This window comes from Odontesthes bonariensis, chromosome 10 (assembly GCF_027942865.1).
Source record: "Odontesthes bonariensis isolate fOdoBon6 chromosome 10, fOdoBon6.hap1, whole genome shotgun sequence".
Taxonomy (NCBI): domain Eukaryota; kingdom Metazoa; phylum Chordata; class Actinopteri; order Atheriniformes; family Atherinopsidae; genus Odontesthes; species Odontesthes bonariensis.
The window spans coordinates 24083046-24105100 of record NC_134515.1 but is presented as its reverse complement, the minus strand read 5'-3'; the positions used below and the strand labels follow the sequence as shown (position 1 = coordinate 24105100).

The window sequence follows — 22055 nt, the reverse complement described above, 5'->3', positions numbered from 1 at the left end:
TTATTACATCCTCATATCGAGGGGCAGTCCACTGTCATGCGATCACCTGTCAGTGTGCTCAAAAAAGTTGCGTGCACACTTTATTATTTAGCTGACGAGGGCAGATTGCGCAAAACAGCAAATGCATTTGGGTTGTCAAGACAGGTGAAAACGCAGATGTTCGGTTATGTGTGGAAGGTGTTTTTTTCGAAAACGAGGTAATGTGGATACAGATTATTTTATAAACGGAGGGGGGGAAACATTCGGTTTTAAAAATACCCGGCTACGTGTGTACATAGCCTCAATGTCCCTTTGGGCATCAATAAAGTATGTCTACCCTTCGTATATGTGTGTCGCAATTAATGTAGAAAGAGAAAATATTCCTAAATATATAATGTATGAAGGGATAGTTCTTCTGAGCAAAAACAGCCAATCTGGTGCCTACACCATAAATCCAGTAATAATAATGACCAATTTTGTAAAGTTAGTAAACCTATGGGTTCCCAGATAAACTATGAATTAGGAAGTCAAGAAGTATGTTTCTCAAAATGTCAAACAAGTCCTTTAAGAGGTGATTAGCCATACGTTAGTATCTGCCAACTTTCTGGCTTCTATTTAAAAAGAATAAAGGGAATATAAAAGATGACACTGACTTACAGAATGTAAGTATTACAAGTAATCAGCTATGTTTTTACACATTCACACCTTTATCTATGATTTAGGATAATGTCCAGATTGCATTTAAAGTCAGTGATCTGCTTTATCTGTTCTTCCTCCTGTTGCCTGGATGACCACAGACCCCTGTGGACAGGTATTTGACATTGTCTGCATGAAAGGGAGGAACGTGCCAACACATAGCAGAGCCCGTGCCAAGCAGATTAATGTCGTAACATTCTCTCCCAGCCCCCCTGCACACATACTCACACACATATAAATCAGACTTAGCCCCATATAACACAGCCCAACAAACAATCACTCTCCCATGCACACAGACTCATGTTTGCACGCACAGGTTTTTGTCAGTATAAGACTTAGCTCTGCACAACACTGTCCTAATCAGAGAGAGAGGGGCAGATGTGGAGAGATCTGCTGTCTCCTTGATGCATCTCACCCCATCATGCACAGTCTAATCAGAAACAACTGAGTGCATGGTCTTACAGCCTGCCTGCATGTAGGAAAAAATACAATCTGATAGCTGCTGCACTTGTAGTATCTGTGGAGAATGAGGACACCTGTCCTATCCTGAGTCACATGAGTGCCAGTTATGATCATTATCATCATCATCCTCACCTTCATACGTTCCTATTTCCAGAAGTGTGCCACTCTCCTCAAGTTGTAGAAATTCCTCCACAGATAGGAAGTTGTAATCCACCCCTGGGACTTCTCCGTCTCGAGCGGGGCGGGTTGTACCTATGGAATGAAAAAAAACAAAGTTCAAGCAGCTGCAACTGACCTGCTAAAATTTAATTGATGTTTCACAACTGAAGGTGAAAAGAGAATTGTTCTTTTGGCTCAACATTGTCAGTACGCTTCTCTTAGACCTACAACACAGAGAGCATGTCATTACTGTTAAAATGCAACTAGCATCCCAAGACTCCTTCACGTTTTTTATATGACGAGCCACCAGCAAGGGCTCTGAAATCAAGAGGGTGTGATTGTAATTCAGCACCATCATTGGAAGCATAGTGTCTGTTGAGTCCCTGCAAATATTATGTCAGGAAATTCAATCAAGGCTTGTATCTCGAGCTATCACTCTGTCTCATGGGAAACTGCTGCCTGCAAAGTCAGTGAAGTAAATAAAGGTCACCTTTAGCTATACACTACTCTTGATACTGTTGTCAATCCATCTATTTTCTCATGGTAAGTGAGAGTGGAATGACAGAACACTATATTAGTTGTACTGCTTAAGCTGTAATAGATTATCAAAGCAACACTGTTCCTGTTCTGACTGCATTGTGACTGCATTGCTTGGCAGCTACAATTTCTGAATTCTATGGTGTCTGGTTTTACTGCTGTAAAATAAGGGCCTTTAAACTCTAGACAGTATGAACCAGACTAATATTTTTTTGTCGTGCCACCAGAGAAAATATTTTATATGACTCTGAAAGAGCTGCACAGAAGAGGCATAATAAGACTCTCATTAAACTTTTGGGTATCGAATTCCCTTAAAGGTGCTCGTTGTAGAAAAAGATGTTGAAAAATAATTCAATAATTCAACAACAGAAGTGGGAAAAGCTATATCTGTGACGTAATATAACAAATGTCAAGTCAAGTCAAGTCAAGTGGTTTTATTGTCATTTTAACCATATACAGTGGTGTACAGTACACAATGAAATGAAACAACGTTCTTCCAGGACCAAGGTGCCACACAGAACAGTAACTACACAACACAACATAAAGTGCACATGTGCAAATGGCTATGTACTATGCAGCTGAGATAGACAAATGAGATACTACTGGGATAACAATATACCACTAGAAAGGATCTCGTCTCCACTCGAGCCAACAGAAGAAGAAGGAGATGAAGCAGTATTGCAGACAGTAGCAAACAAACAAACCGGTAGGACAGAGAGAGGAGTCGTAGTTAGTTAAAAGCAGAGTAATTACAACAATGGCGGAAAGCCACCACAAAGACAAGTTCAGTGGCAAAGACATGAAATGTGAAATTATTTTTAAAGAAAAGTTTAAAAAAAAATTCTAAACAATAGTAAATATTGGTGTTGATGGAACTTTTGAGCAGTAAAGGACTGAAATTTGATACACAGCTAGGAAATTCTCTTGTGTTGTTGTGATTATTGTTATTGTAAATGCAGCTTATGCTGTAGCTGTAACTTTTCCCAGCCGATTCCACAAAGTCATCTCGCTGCATGCAAGCATACACTTCTGTTTGCTTCCCTCTGCTAATAAATGAACTGCCGACGAGGACTAGCGCCAGCTTAGCTGCCTTTTTGAGCTAAAACTAAGCTAACTGTATATTGTAAACTGTACACATGTAATGGTAGATGTGTGGGATATGCTCATCTCACTGTTGGTTGTTTGTCAGCTATTCTCTTGTCATTACTGATGACTATTTTAGTTTAAATTAAAGGAGCCAGTAGTAAGTGGACACTAAACCAGACTAGACTTCTAAATAAATAAATAAGTTTTCAATCTTAAGTAGGAATGGAAACATACACCTTGTTTGGTAAAACTCTCACAGTTGTAGTAATAATTACTGAAGACTAAAGTAAAAAAAATTGCCTTTAAAGTAACATCATTACCAACATTTTCCTTGTAGGCACAACTGCCCTTAATTTGATCCCCTGTTGGGGTTAATGATTAGTGGTCTGTTGTGTTTCACTTTATAGTGAGAACACTTTATAGGAGGAAGCTGACATAAGACAATAAAGACTGTGGCTATTGTGTCTTTGTCTTGAAAAAAAAGCAATGAAAATGACATGCCAGATGGTTGATGGTCATTGTAACTCATCTGTGAACAGGATAAAAGGGGGTAAACATGCACTTATATGGTATACACACTCACACATGACTATAATGCATAATACCAGCTTTAACACCGGCTTTAAGATCTCAAAGTCCTAAAACTGATTACAAAACTGGTCGTCTAATAGTTTATACCAAAATTTGCTCAGTAGCTGTTGAAATGTTTTAATCTGGACCATTTTAGGCAGCAGGTATGTGAAGAAATGTTTTATTGAATTCAGTTGTAGAGAGAAATATTCAAAATTCTTTTATTTTTGGCTCAACCTCTCCAGTATGAAATCTCACATCCCTCAAGGTACAGCCCACAAGCACCCCATAATAAACAAGTTTTCACCAAGCACTGCTCAGTCCTTCACCTGCAGTGCTAAAGACACACTGATTCTCTTCATCGCTTTTCTTCCAGCCATTTTGAAAACCATACTCAAGATAAATCGATAAATTGTAGGAGGGAAATTCGTGAAAAACAAGACTTAGTGCTCAGACTGTGAGCAGTGAAACAAATCCCTCACATGGAGAAAACAACATGATAAATCATCCTACTGACAGTTTACTGTAGAGCAGCAGCACACAAGCGAAGCACTGCTTTGTATTCGCCTCAGTGGATCAGGATGAGATGAAAGTGGAGGTGTCTGGGAGTTTGAATCATAGGAATGGGAGGTCCCCTGGTAGAAGATGATGTTTCTGAGGCTCAGTATGCTCCTCAGACATTATTCCTGTTTATCAAAACTGAAACAGATCAAACTTAATGCAGACGGAATTTGTAGTTATGGTGTGCCCACCTGGAGTGGAAATCATTAGCGAATTACTATTTTTATAACAACAACATCATAGTTTAAAATAAAGCTCGATGACTTGAATTTTAGACCATATGTTTGACTTTTTTTTTTTCCGTCGTGTCCATACAATGACGCTGCTTCTCAGTTTAACTCTGACCAACGTCTAAATTTCTGCGCCTACAATTCTCATCTGGCTAAACACTGGTGTAAAAATGGTATGGGTCCTGATAGATAAGAAAGATAGCGTCAATAAGCCTGGAAAATGTTACAAAGTTCATCAAGTTACGCCATCAGCTAAAGTCTGAACAACTAGTTTTTTTTCCCTAACTAATGTGGCTGCAAACTGTTGTGAAGATTCAGAAACGCTCTGCTCTGAATATCTGACAAATACTCCAAATGCCTTCTTACATCCGATAAGTTATGAGCTACAAAACACCTAAATTACACATACTATACTGACTCAGTGGCCTCAACCTATGAGTCTCTACCTGGAGGTCGTTCTTTCTTAACTAACATCATGTAGCATAAGCTGCATTTCTACCACAGGAGACTTTATCATGAACAAGGATCTTTTAGGAGGTCCTTTCCTCCGTCCCTTCTGTATCGACCACAGAAACCAGGGACTAATCAGAAAATCAGAGCAGAAATTTTAGTCTCTAAAAGAGTCCTGGTAGGGTGGTGGTATTTTTTGGATTAGGCTGAACCTTTGGTGTGGAGCTTGAAGAGCTGAATTTTTAGTAGATTTTTTAAATTATGTTTATACATTTTATTTCCATCTCAGTTATCTTAGGTTTAATATTCACATTAGCTCATAAAATCTGTTCAGGTTGAGTTGTATAGCAGCAATAGTAGTTGTTTGTAAACAAAACATTCAAACTCAGACTTTCCTTTTCGGAGCTCCAGAATGCATGAGGAGACTGAGGTCAGATTGTACAAGAAAGCAGTTCATTCAGTGCCATAAATATTGAATCGCGGATTGTTTCACAGAGCCTATGTTGTAAAGCACAAAAAGAAAAGAAAAAAACACATGTTCACAGGTTTCTACCATGAAAAGAGAGACAGCTGAGAAGAGCCAGTGCACAGGTTAAACTGCAGTGGTCAGGTGAGCTCTACAATGAGAAACTGCTCTAACTGTGTCCAGAAAACTGTGAAATCAGAGCAGTAAGATGTTAATCTTTGATTTGTTTGTGTGTGTCTGTGCTCTAAGACACAAATAAAATCACAGAATTTGAAGTTAATACAGCTGAAAAGAACATCCTGGTTTTACTTCAGGCTCAATGTGAGGGCTCAGAGATTCTGGTATGCACTGTTGGGATGGAGCAACACACCTCCTCATATACCCTGTACATTCGATCAAAGTGTAAATGCAGACCCAGGGCTAAAAAAGTATTTCAGAAAAAAAATAAAAAATATCTATCTATATATATATATATATATATATATATATAAAGTTAAGCACCTATAGACAGCCAGCCATTAGTAGATCTAACATATACTGGTAAAATCAATAAATCATCCTATAGTCTGTCTGTCTCGCATTAAGGGGTAACTGAGAAGAGAGCATTATAACTCTACATATTTAAACTGGTTTATTAAGAGCACTCATTAACTGAGCAAGGCTGTCTGTCTTTGGTCCATCTTGCCAATGATATACCTGACTGACCAATGTGCTTCAACAGGCCGCAAAAAAACTAATAAATCAATAAAGAACAGAATAAGTCAAGAGCTGAAATGAGAAATTGATTTATAAATGAGTTAACTGATGAGAATGAATGATTGATAAATTAAGTCTGCTGATGCCAACCAATTACAACTGAGTGTTTTCATTATTCACTTTGTTTGAAATAATTGTAAACAATTGATCAATCAAATATTTCAGGCAACAATTAGACAATTGATAAATAATCAAAAGAACTGTAAGCTGCAAAACTAAAAATCCTGTTTTACTACAAAGCAGCCAAAAATGACTCCTACAACAAGAAATATATATATATAAAAAAAACAGCCACCAAGGTACAGTATAAACTCAGTGGCAATATCTTCAGTTGACCAGTTTGTGAACAGCAACAGTGTATGTTGATGTTCCACAGAATAATAGCCATAACTAAGTTCAACTGAAATTCATCTATTACTTCCTGCTAAAGCTCCAACACTTTAAAAAAAAAAAAAAAAAAAACTATCTTCCCAGAATCATACGCTAAACTAAGAGCGATTTGTCAAGTGTCTGAGATAAGTCCCTTTGGATACCCAGCAGTGAAAGAGCACGGAGGGCCTCAAGGCTCTCAGCGTACGGTGCTAACAGCGAGGTCAGGCTCGTCTCCTCACTATCAGTGTGGTGAGTCTCCAGGGAGACAATGACAGGGCCATAGTTAGCCCTGACCCAAGCTCTTATAAACTAGCTTCCACTGACAGTCATCAATGCGTTCCATTCTTTCACTGTGAGAAACTGATCTGCACATATGTGAATGGAATAATATAACAAGTACATTAAGAAGCATCTTAAAGTTGGCAATACAAGTAATCTTCATTCAGACACAAAATGGGCTCCCAGTCGTCCACAGACCACACTGTTTAAAAGATGACGCTAAGTGTTTCATTAAAGCTAAGTCCAGTGGGTAGGCATCAACAGTAACACCTGAGAAATAAATGCAACAGAATACACAAACAACCCAAACCTCCATTTAAAAATTCCCAAAATGTGGTTGTGTGTTGATGTGAGCTTCACAAACACATTTATTGTAGAGGCTACTACCCTGATTTTATCCTGTATTTTCTTTTTGTGTGTGTGGTTTTCCCTATCTGTATTTGTAGATCAGTTCAAAACATACAGTCTTTAGAGAGCCAGTATCATAAATTCCTGAAAGTAACTGTTACAATCTCAGGTCAGACATCTTTGTGTTCTTCTGAGTACTTTTGCTTTGAAGATTATCAAACCTGACAGGCCAAGGCGTACATATGAAAGCATCAAATATGACCTTTAAAGCCACTTTTGCACACTGCATTTCAAGGTTAATCATATTAGCGGCCATGATTGTTAAAAAACAAAAAAACAAAAAAAGAAAGAAAGAAAGAAAGAAAGAAATTAGACAATTTGCATGTAAATGTGCCTAAAAGTGGTTCAAGAAAAGAAATAAATGTTGCACAGCCTCTAAAGCCTGGGCACAGCCTTAGCCTTGGTGTTCATGTCTCTGCTATCCATAACCAAAGTTTAGAAAATATCAATATTTTCCAACCTATCCTGTGTTTTTGTATTGCTGCCTTTCATACTTGTGCAAAGACAAAACATTTATTTATTAGCTCATTTATTAACAACGCAGTGTGCTACTCATCACAGAATTCAGTGTTTTGTTTTATTTTGTGTTTTTTTTTTTTTTAGACTAATTACCAATTTTAAAGAAAAAACACCAACACTGCTGCCACAAGCTATGGAATGCTTTTCAGTAACAATTTCAGAAATATTACACACATACATAATATTACTACAGCTTAGGAGAGAAGATATATATAAAGATGATAATGTCATTGATGTGCTGATTAGCATATGATGTTGTACAGCAACAACTTTAAACTTTTTTTAAGCAGGCTTTAGTCACTTTTGACTGGAAATAGTAGAACATAACCCTGAGCAGTGACTGACTGACTATCATATATCATGTAGGTGTGTTAAATACTGGGATAGTTTGACAGTTTAGATAATATGCTTATTGCTGAGTTCCCAGGACACAATATAATCAACAACAAAATGCTGAATATGAAACTAAGCCTATGCCAATTATTTCTGCTTTTACAGTAAAAAAGTCCACTTTCTAATATCTCAAACTAGTTTCTTGGCACTCAAGTTCTGACTTTGGAATAGTGTAAGATTCATGTGCGAGGGGTGGGACATAGGTCAGCGGCGGGTTGAACCAAACAGGAAATATCTTTTGTATTCTGACAGAGTTGAACCACTGTAGCAATTTCACATGAGAGTGAATTGAAGTCTCTCCTCCCACTACCAAAGAAAATTAACATAATGAATGGCTTCTTACAACGTAACTTTTGATTTTAGCTTGTACTCAAGTTAAAAACTGCAGAAACAAACCACGGCGGTATAGTGCTCAACAGAGGGTTGAGTTGTTTCAAAGTGGTGTACTTGAACCCACAAGCTTTCTTACACACCCACTAAACATTCCTTCTTTCACTAAACACTATATAAAGGACGCTAAATAATTTGTTCAGTGGTGTAAAAGTAGCAGTAAAAGTAAAAGGATATTTTAAACACTTACTATTCAAACACACAAATCTGAACATTAACATGCTAAAAAAATTAGAAGACATGTTGACGTTTTATCTGTTTTCTTTTACTAAGAAATGCATCTTACAACATCTAAGAGGACAGCTGGTAGGAAAGGAATACATTTAGCAGGCACTGAGTGTTGGACTGCTTATGAAGTTGAGCTGAAAGTTAATAAAAAGTCACTGAACCACCAAGCTCACAATTGATAGGATCAGATTCAATATTTTGGTTGAGACCTACCATTTAAGACCACAACAGATCAGGTGAAGAGGTGGAAATAGGTCCTAATCAAATGATGTGGCTCGGGTGCTTACTATAACAGAAGCAGGAGAAGAGCAGCTGACAAGGATACAATATCAACATTATTATCAGCTTTTCAAATATATAAAAAAGCAGTTCTCTGCACTTCCTGTCTGTCAATGCAGGAAGATCTTGACACTTGTGTAAACTTTGTTGCAACACAGCAAAGGTGTTTAGAGTGTGATGAGTTTCCTTTTTGACTAAACAAAAGCAGGAGCAACATAACGCAGTTCTCCATTGTAAACCTAGCTGTGTGTATGAGCAAGTTTTTAAAAAGGGAACACTGCTTTAGGCAAAATACTGGTTATTATTTTAGCATCATGACATGGACACGTTATTTAAACGAGGCTGAATGTTCTATAAACACATACCAAGTGGATACCAACACTTTTCATGATTGACGTTGCCACAACTTGTACTGACATTTCTGCCAAGTTGCATTTCAGCCATTTACCATACATCTTTGTCTCTATAAGTGGTTCTCAACCTTTTTTCCTGAAGCACTCCACTTATGTGTACAAAATATTTTTTCTTTACTCCTTGCTGACAAGCCTGAGTCGGTGCATGTATGCACATAGTAAAATGTCCAAAATTTGATTCGTACCCCTTTCTAGAACAATCAATCCCATTTTACCTTTCATGAAAAACTAATAGCCCTCTTGGGCTTTCTTAACCCTGGCCAGGATTTAGATGTGAGGTGTGATGCTCATGACAGCATGTTACAGGCTTTGTTTTTATTGTTACAAGGCGCTGAAGGTATTTTGGCGGTTACTTATTGTTAATTGAGAGAATATCCCTTGAAAATGCATGTTGACTGATCTGAGAGCAACAATGTGTCCTCTGATGATCCACAGTTTTTGTATTTGTTTTCCACAAAATAAGTCTTTCGTAATTAATCATCTAAAGGGTTCATCTTCACAGCTGAGCAGTTTTACATACTCAAGGCTGGAAATGTAGAGGTCTAACAGTCATGATTATCTGATAAGTGCATATCAACATTGACAGAGCAAGACTTAATTACTTCCCGATGCATGTTCATATATTAAATACATTGATGTGCTCTGTGTTAGACATTGTTCCAACTCTGTACTCCAGTGTGGGCATGAAGAGCGTTCAGTATTTGCAATGCCTGACATTTGAATCAGGATCTTCTTTTTGCTTGTTGTCATTGTAGAGAGTCAGTCAGTCCACTAGGTATGCAGTTTCGGAACGCATCAGTCAGCTGCCCATACAGTTGTCGACTGCACTATAAAAATAATTATTTTATTTTTTCCTTCAGTTTCACAGCATGCACAAGGATTTGTCCACATAACAACCAACATACTTCTGTAAAAGCTGTTTCTGTATTATTATCTTGTACATGAGCAAATCTAATTTTGACAATCCCTGCACACCGAAAATCTTCAAACCCCCCACGGTAATCCTTCGGTGCCTCCTCTTCGAAGCAGGACCCACAGTTTTGAGAACCATATTACACATGGCAAGATATAGTAAACGGACATGCCACAGGTTCTGCAGCGGTCTGACAGTGAAAAATAAATCCAGCTTTAGGAAGGGTTTGCTAGATTGGATCAGCCAGATTGCTGCACCGCTGTGACTGGTTGTTCTGTCGTGAGCCTCATGTCACAAACCCCCAGTGCAAAAGAGGCAGACTGGGAGAACAGTCCAAAACTCACTTTAAAGTTCTTTACACCTTCGAAATAAGATTTTGAAACCTAAAATGCATGCAATTCTTACGAAATGAGCATCATGCTTTGTTTTTCACATGAAGCTTTAAAAACCAACTCAATTCAAAAAAGACTGGGCTGCTGTGTAAAATATCATTTAAAACAGAATGCAATGACTTGCAAATCTCAGAAACCAACATTTTTATCCCCAACAGAACGCAGAAAACATATCAAATGTTCATCTTGAATTGCATCAAAAGGATGGAAAAGTAAGTGGTACAGAAAAGAAAAAGCCGGAGGAACATGTTGCAATTAATTTGGGTTATTTGGCAACAGGACAGTAACATGATTGGGTATAAAAAGAGTACCTTAGAGAGGCAGAATCTCACAGAAGTAAAGATGGGCAGAGATTTAGGAATCTAAAAAAAACTGCAGCAATTTTTACGGATTTATTTCCATTATATCCTTTTTAAGTGGGAAAAGATACCTTTTGAAACAATAACAATTTTCCATTCGGGAGGTTGAGTTAGAGGTTTTTGAAACCTACGGAGGCTGAATGGGCTGCCTCAGATGGTTTGGTATCGGGAACAACTGGAGGAGTCCTCTGTTGAAGCCATTTGAAAAAGGACAGACTCCTAGCAGTTAAGTGGATAACACATCTGTCACATCTAAGAATCATCACAAGGGGAGCTATTTAATTAAATAGGAGCTACTATATAGAATGCGGATAGATTATTTATGTTTTGGAGTTTGCCAAGATGAATTCTCTCTAAGGAGCCTTACAAAGGTTCCGGTTTAACCAAAGTATTTATTGGAAAGGAGACTCTTACTTTTGACAGTAGCCAATATTTATCTAAAAATCATACTTAAAAGGGAGCATAAAAAGTGGGCAAAAAATTCCAAAATAGATTCAATAGATATTTACATTGCAGTCATGACCAAAGTGGTGGACCGGGTTCCAAATATTCTGAGGAGAGCATATTACAACTAATACTAAGAGTTTGCACAAAAAAACAAAAAAACAACAAACCAACATGTAGATTGTGCCATGGGATCAAAGTTTTGTGTAGAGAAATCTATAATCCAATATCCTGACTTTCCAGTTGCTCACAATTTTACTGAACAACTGGCTCTTTATAACATTACATTACATTACATTACATTACGGTCATTTTGCAGACGCTTTTAACCAAAGCGACTTACAATAAGTGCGTTTAACATTGGTAGGCAAAAGAACTTCAGGTCACAAGAAATCATAAGTGCATTTCCTTCCAAAACCAAACAACTAAGAGTATAACTAGTGCTAGAGTAAGTGCGATAAGTCAGGTACCTAGACAGATGGGAGACAATTTAGAAAACAAAGACAATTTAGGATTCAATATAAACACAGGAAACTTGTGCTAAAGAAAATAAAAAATTAAAATAAAATAAAGGACCAGACTCAGTGAATAATTCCCTACACTCCCTATTATATAGATCAGTGAGCAGTGCTGACCAACATGTCATTGGGGTCATCAGGTGGGAACCTCCTTCCATCAATGTTCCATCTAGTTGGGCCCACGACACCTCCAGGAGGCTAGACAATGACCACTGGCGTCCCAGAGTCACCCCCCTAATGCCAGCCAACACTGCCCCTCACACCACAACCACCATAATCTACCTCAGCCTCTCACCAACTGCACACCAGTCACAGCGGGGTGGGGATGCAAACCCTGGTTCGGGTAGGGGGTAATGAAAATATAGAGGGTGCCAGTGGTGGAGGAAACAATAAGTGCGTAAGGAACTAGGACGGAGCAGGTGATGTCCTAAGAGGGTAGTGTTTCCTCTTCAGGAAACACTACCCTGATCCGCCCTCTTAGGACATCACCTAACATAGTGCTGTTTAGATTTATAAATATGAGATTCATGCAGTATATCAATATGTTCTGACGTACTGAACAGATAGGACATCAGTGGGACGTAAGTCTGGTTGTATTAGGCTGTTGCAGGAAACTGGTCTAAACGGTCAAGTGAAATGCAATGGAATAATATGGCTTTCACAGAAAAATAATAAATCACCAGCATTACAGCCACAATTCCTCTTTGGTGCCCTTGAATCTATTATTTAAAAAAAAAGAATGAATATAATTCTCACAGTTCATTCAGCATTGTTCAAGCATCTTTCGTGTTTCTTGATTTCTTGTTTGGCAGCCTTTTACGCAATGTGTGAGCTCTACCTTCATTTACCCACAACAAAACATTCATTTATCTACTTTTTTTCTTCCTAAATTTCAAAGTATTTGGTTTTACAGCAGCTTAACACAGCAGATCGCTTTCAGGTGTGGTGTGGTATCCACCACAAAACAGATGTTACCTATACTTCAGAATCTGACCACACAACATCCAATCAGTATCCGTCTTAACATCAATCAGCAGCTCCACTTTGTCCCCAGAGGGAGTGGAGGAGAGGGATTAGAGGGCTGTTGTGACAGGGAGCATCTGCCAAATGGTGGAGCAGCTCAGAAATGAGATGGAGAGAGTGAAAGAGGATGAAGGCGGTACAGATACATGACAAACACAACAGGAAAAAACAATCACCTAATGGGCACGTGAAATCTCTTGCACAATTGACACAACAGACAACTCCCACTTTCTCCCTCACTCTCACTCTAACTTTCTAACAAACAACCATCACACCACCAATAAGTCAGGTATAAACACACACACAGCACCTTTGGCTTGTTGTACGGCACTCTCTTTCTGCTTGTTTTTTTTTTTGTTTTTTTAATCACATCCCCACCTTCCTCTTATCCAGGAGTCATGTAATTGTGTAACCGGCATATCTCTCTTTCTTACCAAGAAGAGGCTGGATATGAGCATGCTTCTGTGACTGTTTGCAAGTGTGTGTGTGGCATTGTTCTAAACACAGCTAAAAGGATAAAGGAGAGCAGGCAAGCCTGGCCTTGCCTTTCCCAAGTCTTTAACACTGTCTTACAGTCCGTTTGTGTCGGTGTACTACTGCACCATCTAAAGCTCTGTGTGCATTCTACAGCTAAAACAAGCAGTAAATTAACTGATAGCTAACAGATAGACTATAGATTTATTGAACATTTTGCCGCAATTCTTTTATCAAGCAAACTTGTCGATGTTCACAGGTTCCTGCGTCTTTTACTAGAGGATATGATCTGGTTTTGTCTGAATTAAGTCTACGACAAATAAATGTTTCTTTGAACAAGATTTGATCTGTTGTTTAGTTTTGCCTAAACTAATTATTTTTGGTTTGACCAAAAGTCCAAAAATTTAAATAACTATTTCCAAAATCTATATATTTATAAAAAGTACTAAAGTCTTAATTAGGAAGTTGATATAACTTTAAGTATTCCAGTGCAATAAACCTGCTTTTGTGAAATAAGTAAGGTCCAAGTAGAAGAGGTTTTCAGTGTAAGTTTTTTAAGGTTGCACTTTAATGTTCTGTTATGATGTCCCCATGAAATTAAGCAAAGTACAAACAGTGTGTCTGCTTATCATCCAACCTATTCTGTATTAAATTTAGCTACTCTTTTGGTTCGAGTTAGGAGCATCCAAAGTCACGGACTCACAGTCAGTGAGACAAATACAGAACCATATAAAGTTGACAGGAAGTGTGTAAACACACTTACACACTTACAGTATGCTGTATAGTCTGATGGGAGTGCAAACTATAAATATCAGGTTAGTGAAGCCAGTTTCTGTCCTCACTGGCAGTTCATAAAAAGCTCTGGAGCAGAGGACATGTGTCTCTGAAGTGGCCTGTTTGAGTGTGTGCTATGACCCACATCCTGTCTCTTAATACTGGGCCACTCACTCACTGCTACTGAACATGCACCATAAACTGCAGGAGCATCAGAGCTGGACTAAGACATTAATTACAGACCTTGAAGTTGCACACCTCGGAGACATGCTGTCACCATACAGAGGGTGCTGTGAGTGTTTGAATCATAATGTTTGATGAAAAACTTCAGCTCAGTAACTGTAAACTGATATGTTAATGTTGACGTTCATAAACACATGCAATGAATACCTTTGTATTGGACAATATTAAGGGTTAAGAGGCTGTATGATGGGAGGTCTCTCAGCACAGAAAAAGACTGAACTGGACGTTCAGTCAGCAGTATTTGACCTGACGATCAGTTGCCTAATTCCTACTTGATGACAACAATGTCCTGAAACTTAAAATATGACAAAAACACAAGTGACATGTCAATGTTCTTACTTGATAACTTAAAGATATTGTAAGATAAAACTGAGCAACACAAGACCATAAGAACAGAAGATGTTTTTGGCCTTTTTGACAATACTAACACTTTTACCTGCATTGTAACCACCCAGTGCTTTCATCATTCTTTATCTTGGCCAGTGTGACTAAGACACAATCTAGAGCTTGCATTCTCCAATGGCTTCTGCTACTGCACAATGTCGATGAACAAGGATGCAAAACATTTAGAGGGAGTAGCTTCAGAGAAAAGCAGATTCTATGCCATCTGGCTACTGAATCTTTTACAATGCACAAAGCTCAGCTCACACTGTTTTGGCAGCCCATCATTTATTTTTTGCTATTTCTTTTTTTTTTTTTTTGCTTCACATAATTTGGCATTTTACCATCACAAACATTAAGCTATGACATACTCAGGGAAATAGGAATTTGCACAAAGGTCAAGGATAAAGATAAATAGGGTTTTTACTAATGCTAAAGGCGATCCTTCACAGTGCAAAGAGAAAATACAATTTCCACGTGAAATGAAGTTACTCTGTGGCCCTTCCTGCTTGGCTCACACATGCTGTGAGCGAAGCTGTTATCTGGGAAGCCGGACTAAATATTTCATTCATGTAGCACACTGCATGTTTGTATTGTTTCAAAGTGGCCCCAGCCTGTCAGGCATATCCACGTGTATGAGAGAAGGACTTTGAAATCATGATCATATAGTTCTGATGTTGAGTTTTGGAGCTAAAACGGTAACAGTGTCTGAAACACTGCTTCACTAGTGAAATGTTGAAATGTCAACTTTACCACGGCCTTCAATTTTTAAAAGCTCATGGGATGGCAGGTTCTTTTTGACGGTCATCCCCTTTAACCCAGACTGGCATATCTCAAATATTGCATGGAGTGCCATTGGTGCAGACATTAATGGCCCCCAGAGGGTGAATCCTGTTGACTTTGACCTCTGATGCTACATCTGTATCACCACCAAGAGGTTGCTTTTTCTGGGGACTTTCTGTACGGAACATTTCGACCTTTCATTTAACACATTGTACATCCTCAGCTCTTCTCTTAGCTTAATCTCCTTGTATCGCAGTCTCTCCCAACTAGGAGCAGGGGTAAGAAGAAGAGACACAAAGAGAGAGGTGTCAAGGCAACAGGCATTTAACGAAGTAAGACACCACTGCATCTGATCTGTCATTTTAAACCAACATCAATTAAATTTGTTGCAATGCAGCATAATCTATTAAATGATGTAGCCTACCAGTGTATTTCATTTTATTTGCCCTGTGAACATTAACTGTGTTGATGTCAACTTATATATCCAATTTTAATTCAATCTATATGTTATTAATGTGACTCCCCTTTTATACATCATGCACCTTAAAGGCTTGAGACAACCTTTGAGATGTTTTATTTATATATATTTACATAAGAAGGATTTCTGGGTCACAAGCTGGAGGTCAGAGGGAAGAATAGATGATGAGGGACAAAATAGAGAAATTAGAGCTTATTGCTTGACAGTTCAACAACATGTATGCTTAACTGTTGATTCAACTGATCCATCCATCAGTCCATGCTCTATACTTCGTTTACCCTGCTCTGAGTCACAGATGGCTGGAGCCTATACCAGCTGCCATCGGGCAAGATGCGAGGGACTCCTCAACAGGCTGCCAGTTAATCACAGAGCAAAGACAGAGACAGACAGTCATGCACACTTGCAATGATGCCTATAGGAAATTTAGAGTAACGATCTAAGATCTTTGGACTGTAAGAAGAAAGCCGAGCACCAGGGGATCTCTCTCTCTCTCTCTCTCTCTCTCTCTCTCTCTCTCTCTCTCTCTCTCTCTCTCTCTCTCTCTCTCTCTCTCTCTCTCTCTCTCTCTCTCTCTCTCTCTCTCTCTCTCTCTCTCTCTCTCTCTCTCTCTCCTCTCTCTCTCTCTCTCTCTCTCTCTCTCTCTCTCTCTCTCTCTCTCTCTCTCTCTCTCTCTCTCTCTCTCTCTCTCTCTACCTCGAACTTCAGATCAACTTACTATAAATAGTGAAGTTGGAAGAATGTTGTTTTTACATTTTTTTTCTTTTTACACCGTATAATGCATTGCCGTCATTCTGTACATTTTTTTTGGAAATTTTGAAATAAAGACTTAATTCATGAAAGGAACATGATCACAACTAATGATCACAAAACATCAGGTTAAGTGGTTTGTTAAAGAATGTTGCTTCTCCTGCCTTTGTACATACAATGCGTGTTTATTTGTTAGACAGGCTATGTGTTAGGCAAGAGCTGAAATAATGACGTCTGATGATTTTTCAGGGCACCAATGCAATGTAAGTAACATATGATGTCAAAGGCAGGTTTAAGTTCTTCTGAGAATGTCCAATGACGGTTTAGATGTTGTCTAAAGGCAGCTACATACTGTGCAGCTTTTGGCCATTGTATATGTCCACTGCAAGCCACACTGTGCAACAGGCATTTGTTGAGCTTGACTTCAACATGTCAACATTTTCAGACTGTACAATGAGGATACCTGCTGAACCATGCAGGCTGTCACTATAAGAGAAACATATATTCTAAGCATCAAATTAACATAAAGAGAGTTTAATGAGCTGAAGAATGGTTGCCCTGTTGATTACTGTCTGTAGTAATATGTCCACTTGTTTGTTACTCACTTAGGAGTTGTTAGTCCTCCTCCATTTCCTTCCATGCAGCAACTCTATTAGTGCAGTCATGGTAGCCTGTAAGATGAAGCAACCATTATACAGACAAGGCTTCTGCTGCCACAGCTCAACCAAATTTGCTTCCTTTTTTATTTCCATAGGATACATTTCCATCTACACTCTTCAGCTTTGTGTTGGTTTTTACACAGTGCCCCACGTTGATTAATATTTCACTTTCTGCTACATTCCTACTGGTTGATTCAGAGACGTAGGCCGTAGTAGTGGACACACGATAAAAAGATCATCTAAACTGTCTGACAATGTCAGAAATTCATCTCCGGTTATCTTTGCTCATAAGACTGTGGCGAAGGCATTCTCTAAACCATGATCCTAACATGTTGGTTGTCTTTCATCTGGGATACCTGAAAATCATACAGTCAGTACCGGGCTTTAGAGAAACTGTTTAGATTCAATGAGAGGGATGGAAGGATAGCAGCCAGGAAGAAAGCCTGAGACAATAAATGATGGCACGTGGGACAGGGGCAAATTGAATGGCAATAACCCTCCTGCCAACAACAGTCTCCCCCTCAGCATTTGCTCTTGGGAAAACTTTCTAATGAACTTTCAGTTCATCATCCCACCGAAATTTCCACCTTAAACTAATGGGCACTAGCAATAGACAATACACTTATATAATTAGGCTCTACGTCACTTACAAATACTTACAGTCAACTCTAATCTTGACTATATGCCTAGTGCCATTAGAACTATTTCTGAAGTAAAGCTCTGAATTTGGAAACTGTTTGACTCTGTTGAGTCCAGCATAGTTACTGGCTTACTACTAAGTGTCATTTGAGAGTGATCCAAAAGATCCAAAACTTGATTTCATATTGTTCAGCTCAGGTTGTGGCAATGCTGTCAAGTCTAAAATGAATGTATGTTATCAATTCAAGAAGAGTAAAGTCAAAATATCTTATTCTATAGATTTGTGTCCATAGACATGATTTTTTTTTTTAATTTTCAAACAGGATAAGTACACATAGGAATGCACTGTTCCCACATTTTGCCAAATAGTCACAATACTTCACATTTAATAGACAAAAAAAAAAAAATCTAAATTTCCAGGTCATGGGGTATAGGATGAAGCTACCTGTTAGAATTTTACACAGATTTTTCTATTTACATTTGATGCTCCTGCTTCTGACAGTTCAAGCAAACAACCGAAGTGCAAGATGTCAGATTAAGCCTCTTTGACGTCTCTTGGTTCAGTGTCACATTGTCATTGTCACCATAACCCAAATATCTCTTCAGCTACAGTCATGTGACCCTCAGATCTTTCTTATTCTAACCACCATCATCAGAATTACAAACGGTCAGTGGCAGTTAGAGCCAGTTTTATATGTGTTAAAAACAAGACACATCTGCACCCACCACCACCACTACAACAGTAAACACACACACACACTCAAATACAGGTGAAAAACACCCTCCTGAGAATTAACAATGGGCAGTGGGCTGACAGCACTCTGGTGACATCCTGATACTCTCGATCGCCTTCCTGCTGTTGATGGTCTGGGGAGCTTCCACTCATTGTCTAACACAAACATACACACGCTTGTAGGCACACACAGAGACACACACACACTGGTTCAGCCAAACATCTGCTGTTTTTAACCCCCACTGTTTGTGAGTGTGAGCATGGCAGGGGGTGGTGCACACAAGAACAAGAACTGACCTGAGAGCGAGATTTGCCTAATGGTGGGACTGTATTTCATGCAGAGAAATGGTTGCTTTCTTTTGTAAATGGATGCAAAACAATGCTCTACTGACAATGAAAATATCAGGAGGATTGTACAGCATTTAAGATGTGAATAAAGCATACTGAGGACACAAGCTTTATAGTCTTAAAAAAAAAAAAAATAACACAAAACCATCCCTTCTGAAAGATTTGAAACTGTATAGCTGCAGTACAAATAGGGACTTGTTTCTAGAATAAACACACACAAGCTTTGTGTTGACGGGGAAGTGTGTGTTATGAAAACAAGGACTGAAAGGTGGCATTAGAAGAAATTACGTGCATATCTTTAGCAGACAGAGTAGAGGAGGGGTAGAGGGAGCAAACAGTCACAGAGGGAGTTAGCATGGAACTCTCTTGGGCTCCTAAGCCAATTACTGGAGTTGCATTGACTGAAGCAGCACTTTAAGGCCTCATCGACACAAGTAGTCCCTTAATACACTGTTCAGATGATGGGAACGCCTCAACCACAAACTACATAGATGGGCCCTTGAATCCATTATGGTGTCGGTGGGACAAAACATTTTGGAGATGCTAATATGACTAAAGCAGAATATTACAAAAAATGTTTTTTTTTTTTTTCTATTTAAAGTTTTAGGAAGGTCTAAACACAGTTAAATTCAAATTACTGAAGGATTCACTCCAGGTTGTGTCATGCTTCAAAGTTTGAAGCCCAAAAAATGCCAAATGGAGACTGTGACGGTATCTGTATTTTTTTTGGCCATCTCTCAGTGCCATTTCATCAATTAGCTACATTTCAATGACCACCATATTAATCTTGAATAAAACAATCAGAATGGTGGTAGTCCTTTTAAGTATCAGAAGTGCACATTATATCCCTCATCTGATTCATTTCTAAAGACGGATGCTGCTTTAATTCCAAATTTTGCATTTTTTTACAGTATTTTCTTCAGGGAATGTTCTTACATGTTGAAAGAAAATGGAGAAAAAGAAAACAAACGTTTTACACAGACTAATTCTATTTCTCAAAGTAAGCTGTTTTTAATAAATAAATGCAAGAATTGAAAGATCTCAAATAATTTCCATGTCTTTACTTAAAGGTAAAAGGGTAGCATTCTGTAACAAAGAGCCTGCTTGAACGTATTCTTACAAAAAAGAACAGGTTCCTCACTGCGAATCTTTGAATAAAAGGAATATGGAGTTGCCCATTAAGAAGGAGAAGGACAGGGGGAGAGAGAAGCCAGACACACAATACTGCTGCTGCTCAACACAACGGGCCATTCTTTCAGCTCGCGCCACAACACTCCTCACAGCTGAGTCCAGCCGCTATTCTCCTGCTGTTTCCCCTGCTCCCGCCCCATTTCTCCCTTTCAATATGGGGGTGAGGGATGAGGGTGGGGGAGATTGAAAATGAATAGTTGCAAAGCACATTAAATTTGAAGCATCATTAAGAGGGAATCTCTTCCAATGACACAAAAGATGGAAAGGCTTTTTTTTTTTTTTTTTTTGGAGAAAGTCCAAAACAGAAAAAGAGGAAAAGAGCTTTAATTGAGAGAAGAGTAGCAGAGCTAGAGCATGAGGAAGGGTGACTCAAGGAGTTAAAGGGAAGATGGAGAGAAAGAAAACGAGGAGAAAGATGTTGCTGCAGGAGCCAGTGACAGGGGAAAATGTCAGGAGGCGAGTGTGTCAACAGATCAGTGTTTAAATTCAGCCCCTTAACCAAACACCATCTCCCACAGACAAACATGCATTAGTGGGCACGCACAGATCCGCCGTCATCAAAGATGCACAGTACAAAACATCACTGCCTATCAATATCACACAACAAATCTGCATAGGCACTAATTCCCACAGTCTCTCCACCTGCCTTTATTTCTGCCTCTGTGTATCCGTCTGTTCTCCCCACCCACATCTCTTTCAATCTAATCCCGGAAGCCAGGGCATCACTCCCATGAGAAGTATATGTCATAGAATTACCTCTACACTGCCAGTGCTGCTGCTACTGCTTCTGCTCCTCTCTCCGCTGCAAGTTATTCCACAGAAATATTCAAAAAGATAAATCCAAGCAGGCTAAATTCTGCTCTCCCTTCTCCATCCAAAGAATCCATGGATCATTCAGCTGTCTGTGAGCGAGTGCTAGCTCCCAGCTTGCAAGCTCATTCAGGCAGGCGGCAAGTAGGCAGCTGCCGTTTTTCTTCAAAGCTCCACAAGCAGAGCAAATTAGAGGTCCAGCCCAGCTTAGAGGCTAAGCCAATGTGAGCTATTCACACTTCAGTTCCTGTCTGAGGCCAATGGCTGCAGCCCCACAGCTCCCCGCATACTCCCGCCCACTGCCTCCCTTCTTCCCTCCCTCCCACTCTCTTTCTCTCTTCTTCTCCTGTGCCTCCCTCTTCATCCCTTCCCCTGCTTTCTTAGTCATAAATATAGACTCTTGACATTACCGTACACATGGTCTCTTGTGATAAACAACAACCTTCATGCAGATCTTTTAATTGAGGAAACCTCTCTCAGGCTGGCTTATAGAGTGGTGGAGAGGGAAAGCATGGGAGGAACATTGAGTAGATGTAGAAGATCCTATCCTATAATGGGAAAAAGACCAGAGAGCTGAGACTTGATTAGGACCTTGGGAGATTAACAACTCGTTGAATCAGCAAAGGAAAGCTTGTACCTGGAAGTAGAGGCCAGAGCCTGCATGAACATGGAGTGCTGCCCGGGCAATCTGACCACAAAACCAAGGAGCTGTCCTGAATGGAGAGGAGTCACATGGTAGAATCTAAGTCACTTGGGGTCACTCTCCCAGTAATAAAAGCAGATAAACTAACTTTAAGAGCATTGCTGAAGTCAATCAATAAAAGTATGAAGAGTCAGAGAAAACCAAGACCGTTGAAATCTGACTATTACTGTTTTTGGAGCCGTTGCTGATGCAATAAAATATCAGTCACTA

At 39.1% G+C, this 22055-nt stretch overlaps 1 protein-coding gene across 10 annotated transcripts in view; it reads right to left on the bottom strand.

Annotated features, from left to right (window-relative positions):
- Window positions 1–22055, bottom strand: part of LOC142389739 (membrane-associated guanylate kinase, WW and PDZ domain-containing protein 1-like) — a 108589-nt gene that overhangs the window by 45337 nt on the left and 41197 nt on the right. For all 10 annotated transcript variants that reach the window (XM_075474760.1, XM_075474761.1, XM_075474752.1 and 7 more), the window contains exon 3: window positions 1270–1389. In XM_075474760.1, the coding sequence (XP_075330875.1) occupies window positions 1270–1389 (120 nt within the window). The remainder of the gene's footprint in view (window positions 1–1269; window positions 1390–22055) is intronic.